At 41.6% G+C, this 14,367-nt stretch overlaps 1 protein-coding gene across 1 annotated transcript; it reads right to left on the bottom strand.

Moving 5' to 3' along the window:
• Positions 1 to 649: 649 nt before the first annotated feature.
• MRLN (myoregulin) lies at positions 650 to 10,230 on the bottom strand. Its single transcript, XM_016220749.2, has 3 exons — positions 10,147 to 10,230; positions 2,540 to 2,643; positions 650 to 867 (listed from the first exon to the last, which is right to left on the bottom strand). Exon 3 carries the CDS (start codon positions 845 to 847, stop codon positions 707 to 709), a length of 141 nt encoding a protein of 46 aa, XP_016076235.1. The 5' UTR covers positions 848 to 867; positions 2,540 to 2,643; positions 10,147 to 10,230; the 3' UTR covers positions 650 to 706.
• Between the last annotated feature and the right edge of the window lie 4,137 nt (positions 10,231 to 14,367).

Below are 14,367 nucleotides of genomic sequence, written 5' to 3'. Positions count from 1 at the left end.
CATAGGATCTTGAATAAAGCATTACTGTGAAAAAAGTTGAGCACTACAGATTGCTTTTCCCCACACTTGTTATTATTATTATTTACCTTTGAAGGAGACATGATATTACGGATTGTGAAGGCCCAAGACCTGGTCTCAAGCTTGCACAATTCTTCCAAGAGTCAGTTTCTTCATCTATAAAATGGTGATAATAAACACCTACCTCCTAGGATTACTAAGAGCCTTACATTAAATGACATATTGTTACCTACACATAGATGAAATGTGTTTACAAAAAAATAACTATAAATTATTGGTATATCATATGAAAAGATTGATCATGTGTTAAATCTTGTGTGTTGAAAATAGAACCATATGAAACTTCGCATAAGTATGCAGCCTTAAAAAATCAACTTCATGCATAATAACACCCACAGAGTTTAGTCAATTTACCAAATAACAATCGTTTTAAAAATCAGAAAGTTTTATGACTCAGTAGTGTAGACTTTGGGGTGGGTGGGAAATTCCACTTCAATTTATGGGAATATTTTATAAACCATAAAGTACTAAACAATACACAATATTTTTTTTTATTGTAATGTCCTGGTGGCTTCTCGAAGAATTGGAGATGTCATCAAATTAGAATCACTCAACACATTAAACTACAAATTTTTATTCACAGCAATTCAATTTGAAGTTTACTTGTAAAGTAAAGGAAGTCAGCTTTCTAAGAAGTTACAACAACATATATAATAGACATTAAGTCAACAAAGATAACAAACAAAATTTTTAGAAGTTTCCCCACAATTTCATCTTCCAGACTTGTGGGAGTAGTAGTAGAAATTAATATCCAGTTTTTAGACGTCATATCCAGAATGATCCTACTTCCTAGGGGAAAAAAGAGAGAAATATCCTCAAATGAACATACTTATAATTCAGATTTTTAAAAAACTCAGTCTAATATTTGTACTGTAAAGAAATAGTGATAAGGAAATATCTTTTAGGCAAGACTTGATATATTTGGAACCAACCAATGAACTAAAATGTTTTTACTCCTTACTGAATTAAAATATTTTTCATCCACTCATTTTGGCCACTTTATGCCATAATCATAGATTTGTTTATATGACAAACTTGCCTTTCTTTCTCTAAGAAACAGCCCAACCACTGTGTAAGGTATATAAATGTCTAACTGCTGTATACCTAAACGAATATAATATTGTCTATCAACTATAACTGAAAGATAAATTTTTACTAAAAGAAAAGAAAGCTCCCTTGAGCTGAACTAACAGCTCTTTTCATGTTATCAGTATTTATGAATCTTATCTGCTAAGTCATTTACATTATTTTACAATGGCATCAATGAAATTGTCATTCTTCCAACCTGTAACACAGTAGGTATTACCAGGAAATGAAAATTTGAAAACATGGAAAAGGGCAGGTTAAAAAAAATTTTTTTTAATTTTTAAAAATTAAACAACAAAAAGTTTTTTCATTTTCCTGATTTCCCCCCCCCCTTAAGATCCTCTCTCTCATATTCTGGTCATTTAATAAGACATCAATCACTTCATTTCCTCCACATTTCAGTGTTAATCAAAGTTTAAAAACAGCTGCAATTTCTTAAAGTATAATAGAATTTGTAAAAGTATTAATTTGTGGTCAGGTTAGCATACTGTTGGAGCATTTTACCAAAGGCCAGTCAGGTAGGGAGTCTAGAATCATTCTTAGCTCCTCTTTCAGGAATGCAAGGTCAAATAAGTAGCTTTCAGATACTTACATGAAAGATTTTATAGACACTCAACTTTAAATGAACATCAGTACTTTTAAAAAGTGGCAAGACTGGGGTAGTGCTATTTTCACTCAAAAACCAAAATGCAGCCCTGGGTGGCGTGTCAGTGGTTAGAGCATCGGCCCTGGCACTGAAGGGTTGAGGGTTCGATTCTGGGTCAAGGGTGCGCACCTGGGTTGCAGGTTCGATCCCAGGCCCCGGTCGGTTGGGGCACAGGCTCGAGGCAACCAGTTGAAGTTGTCTCCCTCACATTGATGTTTCTCTCTCTCTCACCCCCTCCCTTCCAATCACTCTGAAAATCAGTGGGAAAAATATCCTCGTGTTAGGATTAACAAAGCCAAACCAAACGAAAAGAAAAAAAAAAAAAAATGCAGGTTGAGTTTTAAGAGAGGAGAAAGAGAGAGGGGGACATAGATGAGATGAATGTAAGTGTCATTTGCTCCCACGTTTAGCCATCCTGAGTCATCTCTGTAATAACTCGCTCATTCCTGAAGGAAGGGACAATGGGCCGCAAATGACACAGCAACCCCCAGCGAAGTAAACTCCTAGAATTTCCCCTCCATCCAACAACTCCCTTTGCCTGTGTTACGGACACAAGGGGTGAGCATGATACACAGGTTTGCCAAGTGACTTTCTCTCCTGTAAGCTCAGCCCCCGGGTTGTTTCCTTTGTGCCCTGAGGGGTACCTTCACTTTTCTTGAACAGCAGGAGGAGGGAGACGCCAACAGGAAGAGACAGCCGTCAGGGTGGAAGAGAAGAAATGTTCCTCACCTGCTTGGGCCCCGGCTGCGGCAGATGAGGGCCCTCTGGTTTTCTGTCACTCTCGCTAGGACGAAGGGCATTCAGCGCAGGTGGTCTCTTAGCGACCTTGGTTCCTGAGTCAAAGCACATTAAAGGGCTTTACTGGGCAGTGAGGTCCGAGTCTGCATAGAGAAACTCTACAGTTCCTCTCAGAGATGATTATAGCCTGGCCTTTTGTAATAAATTCACTCTTTCACTAAAGAACATGTTCTTGTCTCATTCAGAGTGCTCATGAGAAACAGGAACGTGTGTGATTCCTGCTGGTTCTTCTCCTTGATGTTAGATCTGTTTGTAGATCTAAATCATTGAAAGGACACAAATTTACAAACACGCGCGGATTCTACTGTGGGTTAAAATGATGAGTTTCACAGCACTTTGATTTATATTAGCTAGAAGCTCAGTAATCAAGGTTTTTCCTCTGGGAATGCAGGGACATTCTTTTGGGGGCAAACTATTTAACAGCAGCAATTTTTAGGAAAAAAAGATTTGTCATTAGATAAAATATACACCAAAAATATAAATAAAGTTTTAACAAGTTAAGGACACTTCTGAAACATATATATATGTAGTATGACTACTTCAAGATTGTGGTCGTGTCTTGAGTTGTAGTATTTAAAAACCATAGCTAAAATAATATCACCCCCAATTTCTAATATAAGACATCATAGGTTGTTTCGGGCCAAATATATTTCATGTTGAAATTTCAAATGTTTGCAAAATAATTTCCCCTCCCATTTGTATGCCTCTACCTACCTTTTCCCCCTCCTATTTCCAGAAGAGCCTGGGAATCAATTTATTGTTTTATGGCAAAAACAAAACAAAACACACACAAAAACCCATGCAAAACAAATAAACAAAAAAAAAAACCACCCTATTATATAAAATTATTCCTTCTAAGACATAACCCCTTTCTCAGTTTCTCTCAACTCCTATTCCTCTTATTAGGCATGGATGCTTGGTTAAGACAAAGAACAGAACATACTTTGTAAAGTCTGTTTTTCAATCAAAAGATAAACACTTCTGATTGGATTCAAGTTTATAGTCTTAAACAGGAGTCACATTTCAAAAATATTTTCTTTTTTGACAAGAATGTGCTAATCCTACTTCTTGTTTCCATCAACATCTAATGGTCAAGATAATATTGACATAAGTTCCCTAGAGACACATGTTAAAAAATGAGACATAATTGAAATCTGTCCATTTTTGCTAATAGGTCACTTAAATAAAGTGTAATAATGACCCTTTGTTGAAGGTCTAGTGTGTGCCAGGCGATGTTATGAACGATCAGGTATGGACCAGCTTCCCAGGCTGCTCAGTATTCTATGTTGGAGCCTAGATACTGCTCACCTGGGACTCCAGTCCCCAGGTGCCACCCTCTTTCAACTACATGGATTTATTAATGTTTTCCAATAAAAAGTCACTTTTGAAAAGATCTGTATTACAATGGAAACTGTACTGAAATGGAAATATCCACATCTTAACGGCCACTCTTTTTCTTTGGTTCTGGCTCCTTTCTGCAAAAGGGAACTGCTGGTTGAACAGTGGGATGGACGGTCTTGCAGTTACTCCCTGGGACTGATGACCCTGAATTTGCCAGAATATCTTTACAACAGCAGTTGTTAAGTTATTCGCATCCAAACAATCTGCTTTTTGTAAATGGGACATTCACAAACCAGCACTAGGAGGTTATTCTCTAGCAAGCAGTCAGCTGAAAATACAGGGTTTTTTTTCATCTATTTTTTATTAGCTTTTACTATCTGCAGATTTATTCTTGTTTATTAGTAGTTCATTACCCACTCATCAACTTATGACTGACAAGTTTCTCCCCCTGACTGCCTTAACATTATTAGCTGGACAGACAAATAACGAGAATGCTTTTAGGACATGGTGGTTGAGAGATGGGTCTGGAATTAGACAGATGGGGTTTGACTCAAATCTGCCACTTGCCATGAGACCTTGGACAAGTTACATTAACTTCTGTGCCTCACTCAGCACATGTATAAAATGGGGGTAATAATAACTGTACGTCTTGGGGTAGTGTGAGAATTAAATGAGATAATACTTGTGCCTAGCAAGTAAACACTTAATAAGAGATGGTGACTATTAATATTAATTATCATTTAGCGTATTACCTCATAGGTGGTACCCTTTGAAGGACTCATTCTTTTGGGGTTCTTTTTAAGCACCTAAACATACAAAACCGTCACCCACTTATCCTTTGAAACCCAAAGTTACCTCCTCTGTGATCCATCTGGACTTCCTCAGGAAAAATGTATTGCTCGCTTGTCTGTAATGTATTGCAGCTCACTACACTGTCTTATGGTTGTTTGCATGTAGGACTCCACAGGTATTTGTTGTCTTCCTAGAAAGTGGGGATGGCCTTACTTATCTGGGACCCCAGTGCCTCATAATAACTGCATGGGAAGTAGAAGCTTTCTTGGAAGACTGAAAGTTCATTTTGTTCAAATGACAATTACAACAAGAAAAACATATACAAGGGTTGGGCAAAAGCAGGTTTACAATTCTGAGGACACATTATTTTTGTATTATCATTTCTTTATTAATTATTGTATTATTTACTTGTATTATTTGTCTTATTATTATCATTATTGTTTTGTATCTTTACTTATGATTTATCTTTTAGGTAATGATGGCTGGTAATTTAACCTACTTTTGCCCACCCCTTTATATTGTCTATTTTCCACAGCAAATATTTTAAAAATAAATTCCCAAAGTTGGGTGCTTTCAATTTGTCTCCATATGGAAAAAAGTTTCTTTCCCATAAACATTATATTCAATAAAGTTATCTTTTAGAAACTAGAGAAATCATATGGTAATTATGTCTTGTTGATGTTTTCACTTCTGTGGATTTTTTTTTTGCTTGTAATTAGGAAACCAAGTCAAGTTGTTGGAAGGGAACAAAAATTTGGCACCAGCCCTACGGGTTTTAGGCTAGGCGTGTCCTGTTGGGATGGCTACCGTTTCTATGGCATAACAGAGATTTGTCCCCTTAAGACTTCAGAAATGGGCACTGGTGTGGCAGGGCAGGAGGCAGGAACTCCTAACATTTGAGTAATTCAGAAGTTCAATGAAAAGTCAGGCCTATTTAATGGTAAGTGGATTTTTTATGTTCTGTAAATTTTCAGAATTTGAGTTCAAGATGCATTTTCTGAACTAATTAAGGCTTCATTTGATTCTCCCAAAGCTGAGTCATGTGAGGAAGGAGATGTAATGCACAGCTGAGAAATTAATTCATCAATCATATGAGCCTAGTATAGAGAAAGCTTGAATGAAAATCTGTTAAATGGCACATGGCTTTACACTTAAACGACTGCAGGCATGATTGGTGTACCTTGTTTCCTGATTAAAATAGGATTTCAAGGAAATTTTTCTTTGTCCAGCTAAGAAAAACAACAGCAGTGAAAACTCTGAAATATTATAGAACCGTTGGCCCTGGAAAAAACATTTAAAATTTTGTAAACTTCTCATCTGACACATGAGGCCCAGAGAAGTATAGCAAATTGTCTGAGGTTACACAGTTACTTTTCTTCAGAGCTACTGTCATAACTGCCTCAGCAATTTTTCAAAATTTCTGATAAATTGGATTCTGCATTTATTAAGATGTGGCTATTTGGAGATACTCTACCTTCATCATCTCCCAGCTTCTTTGATTCAAGCCAATCTAAGACAGAGAATCCATGATAAAGGAGGTCATAAGTGAAAGCTTAAAAAACTTGGCTGGGCAGACTCATGAGGCTCAGAACTTGACAAGTGGACTTCAACTGAAAAGAACAACCTGGGCTTTGTCACACATGGTCGGTGGAGTGGGGAGAGAATGGAGGTTTTAGGCCCAGATGGAACTGGTTTTAGATCCTGGTTCTGGCTGGTATTAGCTCGAGAGCCTTGGACCAGGCACTTAACCTCCCCTGCTTCCTCATCTGCAGAACAGAGGTGATACCTGTCTTACATGGGAGTTGAAAGGATTGTATTCATAACTACAGTTCAGAAGGGCCCATACGTGCTTTGATTTTAATCTCATAAAACCTTGTGAGATGAGTTATTACTCTTCTGTTTCCTTAGTTGGAGAGATGGGCCTATACATGCTTTGATTTTAATCTCATAAAACTTTGTGAGGTAAGTTATTAACACTCCTGTTACAGAGAAATTAAGTAACGCTATTCAAAATCACACACCAGGGATGACGGGGGATTTGAACGGAGGTCTGTTTAGCCCCAAATCTTAGTCATTGCAGTATCTCAGGACTGGGAAAATGTAAGATAAGGGCCCCGCATGCTGCCTGACACTGGATTAAACAGTGGGTGTTACGATGAAGCAGCAGAATCAGAAAGTCAGCAGCTTCCTTGCAGCCCAAGTACAGCTGAGAGAGATGAGTGATCAGATGGATGAGAGGGAAACCTGATTCTCCAGAGGGGTGGGGGTCCAGATGCCTGTGGAACCACTCTACTCCTTTTCTCTTCATCTGTACTGCTCATGCTTTCTTTCTCAACACCTGCGCGGTTTGGGCCTTCCCAAGCCATCTGTGACCATGCTTCAAATGTTTTAAGTAAATATTTTGGCCCTAAAATGAACTATTTTTCTACACATGAACAAACATCTCCTCTTAGCTATCCGCTACCAAGACTCCCAAAGGCTGAGATTTCCCGCTACTATATTCTGCGCCCAAATAGGAGACTGGGCATTGCCCTTTAGAAGACACAAATTACTCAGTTATGGGGCACTTAACATTAAGACATATTCTAGAACCAAAATAATAAAACTGTTTTCATACTTCTGCCCTGGCTGTTGTGGCCCAGTGGTTAGAGCCTCGGCCTGCGCATGGAAGGGTCGAGGTTGGATTCCTGGTCAAGGGTACGTGCCTGGGTTGCAGGTTTGATCCCTGGCCGTGGGGTGCATGTGGGAGGCAGCTCATTGATGTCTCTCTCTCACATTGACCTCTCTCTCTCTCTCCCTCCTTTCCGTTCTCTCTAAAATCAATGGAAAAAACATCCTCAGGCGAGAATTAACAAAACAAAACAAAAAAATGTTTTCAAACTTCTCCCTGGCAAGTTCCCAACCCTCTCCATGAATCACAGCTGTGGCGCACTCCTACAGGGCCAGGTGAATTGCCCAGGCCCTGGCTGGGCCCCGGTCCCACCAGGCTTCAACAAGAAGCACGAACACAGCAGTGCTGTCCAACCCTCACCTTTCTGTGGCCTGAGAAGTGGGATGGAGGGTGTTTGGTTTTTGTCTGCAGAATTCATACATCCAAGCAAGTGTCATCACAGGTTTGGGGTTGGTGAGTGGAAGAGAGTAGAGAATCTCTGGACATGTTTGAGTTCTAAAAAGCATTTGCCAAAATCTTTGGAGCTCTCTTCTTGGCCTGCAACACACACTCCTCTGCATAAACTCATTGGTGGTGATTTTTTATCCATTGAGGTACAGGTGTGATATCTGCAACAAGCTAAATGTTATTTGGAGTCAAGTTTAGCTGAGAAGATAGATAGCTAGGTTGGAGAACACCATTTCCAGTTAAATGAAAGTCTGTGACCTCTTTTTTAGGCAGAATTATTTTTCCAGCATTTAGCATAGAGCTTGGAACAAAATAGGTGCTCAATTAAAAAAAAAATGGAGTGGGGGAACATGAGGTATTACTTTAAGGTGTTGTTCTTCTATGCCTTACAAGCTCATTACTCAGGAGGTGATCCCCAGGAGGACCCCTGTAAATTACTGAATCGTTCTCCAAGAGTGTAGGACTTCCAAGGGGAAGTCTGACCAAAATGCTCATTTTTTATAAATAATTTTGGGTGTGAAGCCCTGTTGGAATATCTACAGTATCCTATCTGTACTTCTCATGTATCATGAAATAAGCTCACTTTGACTTGTATCATGAAATGTCTTCTATCTTCTACATTTAGAGCTTATGGACCCCTTGTTAAGTTAGCACTGTGTCTTGCACACAATGGGAATTAAATGAAAGTTTGCAGAATGAAAGCTTACAGAGAAAAACAAAAAACTCATCCTGTCTCCTGAGTTATAGGGACTCTGTGAGACAACCTTCCTTTCGGCCTCATCCAGACAGAGAATCAAGTCTAGCAAGGCGGCAAACCAGTTCTCTGTAACCATAACCCAAAGAAAATTTTCAGAATGCTGATTATAGTCAAGCAGATAAGTTTATGAAACAATAGCTTACACTTTGAAATTATTTTGCGAGGTTCCCCAGCATCGCTGCTCTTAGCTGTAGCCTAATGTTCTGAACTGCTAACCATTCACCACCCTTCAATGCTCCCATCCTCAGCACTCACATGGCCTACACCATCCTGAAAATGAAGTTATTAAAAACAGTAAAAGCTAATTATTGTTTCCACAGCTTAGGTTAATGTTTCCCATCAAATCTCACATCGAAGTTTCTAGGTTTGAATTTGAAACAAATGAGAGATGGTTGAGAAGATTCAGGTACTAGATTTATCTGGGTTATCCCTTCATAGGTTAGATAAATGTCTAATCATGGGGTTGTACACCTGAAACTAATATAATATTGTACGTCAACTGTAATTTTAAAATAAAAAGAATTTAAAAATTAAATTACAAAAAAAAGAAGTCTCAGGAAAAATCCAAATGAGGGATTTCTTAAATAATGTTACCATAGTTGGCCACTTCTATACATTGAGTAAACACCCTGTAAAACAGGTGATGACTGTCATTTCACAAACAAGGAAACTGAGGCTCAGAGAGGTTGAGTGTTTGTGTAAGGTCACACTGACTGTGAGTGATCCAAGCCAGGGCTCAGTACCAGGTGGCATCTGCCTCCTTCCAATTCACTGTAATGCCTCCCTTATACATTTTATCTAGATGCCTGACGCACATGGTCAAGGGAACTGAACATAAGTAACCAAGCAGAAAGCTTATCAGTTTATAGTCCTGAAGAAGGGCTGGAGAGTCAGGTTTCATCTCTGCTCATGGGGACCAAGCCGGGCACCAGCCGTTCTGGGCATCAGGGTCCTCCTTCCCAGACAGAAAACACAGTGACCTACTTTGCTGGACTCTCAGAAGCATTAAGAAAGGCTTCAAAGACAAAGCCTTTGGCTAAAATAACAAGAAGGCGATGAATCCGTGAAATAAGACAGGTGCCCTTTCTGGTCCAAATCTCACACATGGAAAAATGACAAGACCCGAGTCCCCTGTCCAGCACTCCCCTGCGATGCGTGCCACGCGGGAAAGTTCTCTTTGAAATCACGGGCGTCCTCTGTTTGGAGAGGAAACACGGGGAGGTGGGGATGTCGAGCACAGCCACAGGCTTGTGCAAGTAATTTAGGGTTCATTAATCCTTGCTTCTCCCCCTGCCTTTATTCAGCTAGAAGGAAACGGAAAGAATGGAATTCTAATTCATTAATTTATCTACTGTTCAGCCTTATAAAAATTGGAGAGGTGCTGAAAGGCAGGGAGGGGAAATCGGCTTTGTGACTCTAAGTTTTCACTTAGACTATTCTCTCTCTACCTGAAACAGACAAGAGTCACGGTAAACTTTCCTCCTATATCAACATTTTAAAATGCCATGCTTGTTAAAAACCAAAACTTACTGTTCAGGGGTTCAATAAGCGAAGTCCAAAGTCAAGGGGATGATCTCTGTCTTTTCTGAAAACACCACATGCTCTTAGGTGGATCGGGAGAGTCACTGGGCTGTTATTAATAACTGGCCTAGAGCTTTATGAAGAAACATGAGCCAGACCATTACGGGAGGAGGCAAGTGGAAAGCAATTGACAGACACAGGTGGGATAAATTATGGCAAAACTATACTTAGGCCCACGCGGGAGCTCAAATACCCCGGGAGGCGGGGTCAGCCCTTTCACAATCAATAGAGCCTGCGTCAAACACTGAGAATTCAACTCAACTAACAAAAACATCCTTACTCTAACTCTCTTGAAAAATGACACGACTCATTTAATGCTATACTGCTCTTTGTTCTTCTGAGAAATGCTTTCTCATGGATATCTGAATATCTTCTCAAATTTATACATTTTAGCTCTGTTTTCATTGACTTCCCCCATTTTTAAAATACAGGAACAAATGGATTTTCATTATCAGTATTTTGAGATTTGTTTGCTTGTGAGCATATCAGTGTTCCTCCCTTAGAGATCCCTAAACAATTCCTGGAAGGGTGCGTGTGCACATGTGTGGGTTGTGTGTGTTGGGGGCAGGGAGGTCGGTCTCGGGGACCTAGAGAAGTGAGGTCTGAAGAGCAGAAGTGTAATCCTGACCAGGCGACTGGTTTGCAGAGGCCCTCCTCTTTTGAAAAGCTGGATTTCAAAAAAGTCCAAGTCTATGCCTCTACTGTCCCAGCAACTGACATCAGATTGTTTGGACCATTAACAGCATGTCTTTAGGTCTAAACTATACTAAACACTGGCTCTGTACAAAGTGTTAAGAGAAAATTGATGATACGATAAAAGTTACTGAAATATATAGAGGTATAAATTGAAGGGAACAAATGCTTGTCATTCTTAGGGTCGCCCTGGCTCAGGCCTGGTAACTGCCCTTTTTTCCTTCTTTTTAAAGTACATCTTTGTTGACTTTAGAGAGAGGAAGGGAGAGGGAGAGAGAGAGATAGAAACATCCATGATGAGAGAGTCACTGATCAGCTGCCTCCTGCACGCCCCCGACTGGGGATCAAGCCCTCAACCCGGGCATGTGCCCTGACAGGGAATCTAACCCAGATCTCCTGGATCCTAGGTCGATGCTCAACCGCTGAGCCACAGCTGGCTGGGCTGCCCTTTTTTCAAACTAAACCCTTTTCAACTAACTGCTGGGGTTGGGGAGGCTGAAGCAATTGTCAAAAAGAAAAGTAATAAACCAGTAACCACCAGTTTAACAGATGGGTGAGAGTGAGAGGAACAGGGTACATTTTTTTAAATACTCTGATGAGTTAATATTTGTGAGTATCCACTGAATAGATGTATCTTTATAGAACATAGTCACATCCTACTGTAAATATATTAAGTTCATCATATAACACAAATAGAAATTTTTTAAAGATAAAATTGAAGGATAAATAAGCGTCCTCTTAGCACTACCAATGGGTCATTTTCACTGGTCCCTGGGGCCAAACACCCCTCTCTGCAGATGACTATGGAGTAGTTTGGCACCATAGCTCCACCACTTATCAGCTATGGTCGGTTCAACTGTGTCCCTCAAAAAGATATGTGCACGTCTTAGCCTGTGAATGTGGCCTTATTTGGGAATGCCATGTGACAAAGGAAACAGGCACTAGAATGATGTGTCTACTAGTCCAGCACTAGTCCAGGACTCTCAGGCAATTCTCAGACTAAGGCCCTCTGCTTGGCTTCTTTTCCTTAAATGTGATTCATAGACTCTCAGAAATTCCAAAGGACTTTAGCAGTCTCCTAACATGGCCCTTAGCAAATGAGGAGATAGGGGCCCAGACATCCCAGTGTTTGAGTTCTGTGGAGACTTCCTTGAGCCAGGCATTGTGGATTTGACATTCGTCAAGAACTCAGCCAACTGGGAGAGACAAAGAAATAGATGAACACACTCAACAGTGTCCCTAAACCTACCATGTCTTGGCTCTGAGTTTGCAAATGCCATTCCTTCTGCCTAGCAAACTTTTCTTCCCCTAGTTCCTCACTGTGAATTTTTTTCCCGTCAGTGGATTCTAGTTTCAACATTACCTGCTGTGGGAGGGCTTTCCCCACAATGGGGTCAGGACTCCTTGACCGGCATGTGTCCTCCCAAAGGGCCCTTAGCTTATCTTTCCTGTAATGATTCTTTGCCTTTTTCCCAAAGGAACAAGATCCCGAGGACCACTTCTAGACCTTGGTTTCCATTGCCTGTCCCATTCCTGACATAAAGCAGCCCCTCAGATATTCGGAGGTGTGCACAGAGCACAAGGGCAACACAGATGGGGGGACTGACTGACGAAGGAGGTGATGCCAGGCCCAAGTTAAAAGGGGAGGTAGAAATCTGCCAGGGAATCAGCAGGGAAAGGCATTCCAGGGAGACCCTTTAACAGGAGAAAGTATGGGATGGGGGGGGCAGATACAGGTGGGGCAAGCTGCATGTGGTTTACATTGTTGGGAGATAAACAACAAGGCAGAAGTGGCCAGAGATAAAATTGAGAGTGAGCTGGATGCATAAAAATCTTTAATAGTCAGCTTCATCCCTCCCCAGCAGTTTAACTCCAACCAAGTTATTTAACCTCTCTGTGCCTCAGTTTCCTCACCTGTAAACTGAAGATGGTAACAGTCATCCTCACATAAAGTTATTGCAAGGATCGAGTTAACATGCGGGGAACATCGAAAAGAACAAGGGTAAGAACTATGCAAGTGCTTGCTATTTTTATCATGTTAAACCCTTCACCCTATAGGCAAGATGGGGTTCACGGTTCTATTCTTGATGCAGTCAGCATTCCTTTAGAAAGATGTGTGGAGATGAGGTTAGTGGAGCAGGTCCAGGGCCAGAAAAGCAGCTGGATGCTATTTCCAACAACAGCCCGAGAGTGATAAGGACTGGACTGCCTTGGGGCACGAGTGGAGAGGGCCAACAGGCTTGAGAAGCATTTAGCAGGTAAAATAGGCAAGATTTAGTGCCTGGGCTAGAGCTGGGTGGGGAGAGATTGCAAGAAGTTCAGAATGCCGCCCAAACTTCTGGTTTAGGAAATTTGGGTGAGTAAGATAAAGAAAGACAAGGAGTTTGTGGGCACTCACTGCGTATCAGGCATAGGGCTAGGCTCTTGATGCCAAGAGATGCCGGTCCACGGCCACAGTGAGTGAGCAAGTGGCCAAGGGAGACTTGAAACACTGTCTCCAGGTGCCCAGTTTGTGCACTTTTCAACACACCGCACTGCAATCTGAGAAATGGGTCCTTCCCAGGGACAAAATTTCTGCCTTTCACATCACAGCTCTTAACCTATAAAGAGTGCCAACAAGGAAAATTCAGGCACTGAGAGATGGTGGTAGTGCAGGAGGGGAGTAACTTTTGAACTTCTAGTACCTTCCACACCAAAAAGAATAAAAGTCGTCTTACCTCAAGTTACTTCATGTTGGCAAATTCCTTCTATTCCGTTTATTTCGATGTCATACATATTATACAAACTCGAATACTTTGCCTCTCATGCCCATTTTTATTGCTGAAGGCAGATCTCTCACGTTTATTTCTTTAGCGTTGCAGCCCAGTACTGCCATTGAGTATAAGAAATGAAAAACAGCATCTCTGCCTCTGGCACCAGCCTCACAGCTAAAGGTGGCGGGAGGAAGTCCCAGCCATGGCTGCCACCCAAAAGAGGCTGCTGGCTGTGGGGGGAGAGCCTGTGGGAGACCTGCCTCCTCACTGCCTTCAGCAAGGACCAGTAGAGGTCTCCGTCCCTACTCTCTTCTGAGAGCTGCATGTTAGACACAGAGGCGGAGGGCGGGCAAGCAGGGGGAGCTGGCCCTGTGGACACAGCAGGGCGGGAAGGCCATGGTCGCCTCTGGCTCTCTCCCACCCGACGGTGACACCATCCTCATCGACAGCCTGGGAAACATTCCTGAGAAGCGGGCTCCTGAGGTGAAACGCTTGTGCCCCCACGTGCCCATCAGCCTCGTGGGCAATAAGAAAGGCTTGAGGCGAGACGAGCGTGCGGAGAGGGCTGGCCTAGATGAATCGGGAGCCCGCTCCACCTGAGGACGGCCAGGACACGCGAACCGCATCAGTGCCTTCAGCTGCCTCGCTTCTTCAGCCAAGACCGAGGAGGGGGTGGGAGGTATTCGAGATGGCTCCTTGGCTGGCCTCCAGGTCCCTGAGAATA

The sequence above is a fragment of the Miniopterus natalensis genome, chromosome 14 (assembly GCF_054644295.1).
Source record: "Miniopterus natalensis isolate mMinNat1 chromosome 14, mMinNat1.hap1, whole genome shotgun sequence".
Classification (NCBI taxonomy): Eukaryota; Metazoa; Chordata; class Mammalia; order Chiroptera; family Miniopteridae; genus Miniopterus; species Miniopterus natalensis.
Note: the sequence above shows the minus strand (reverse complement) of the source record. Positions and strands in the feature narration are given on the sequence as shown.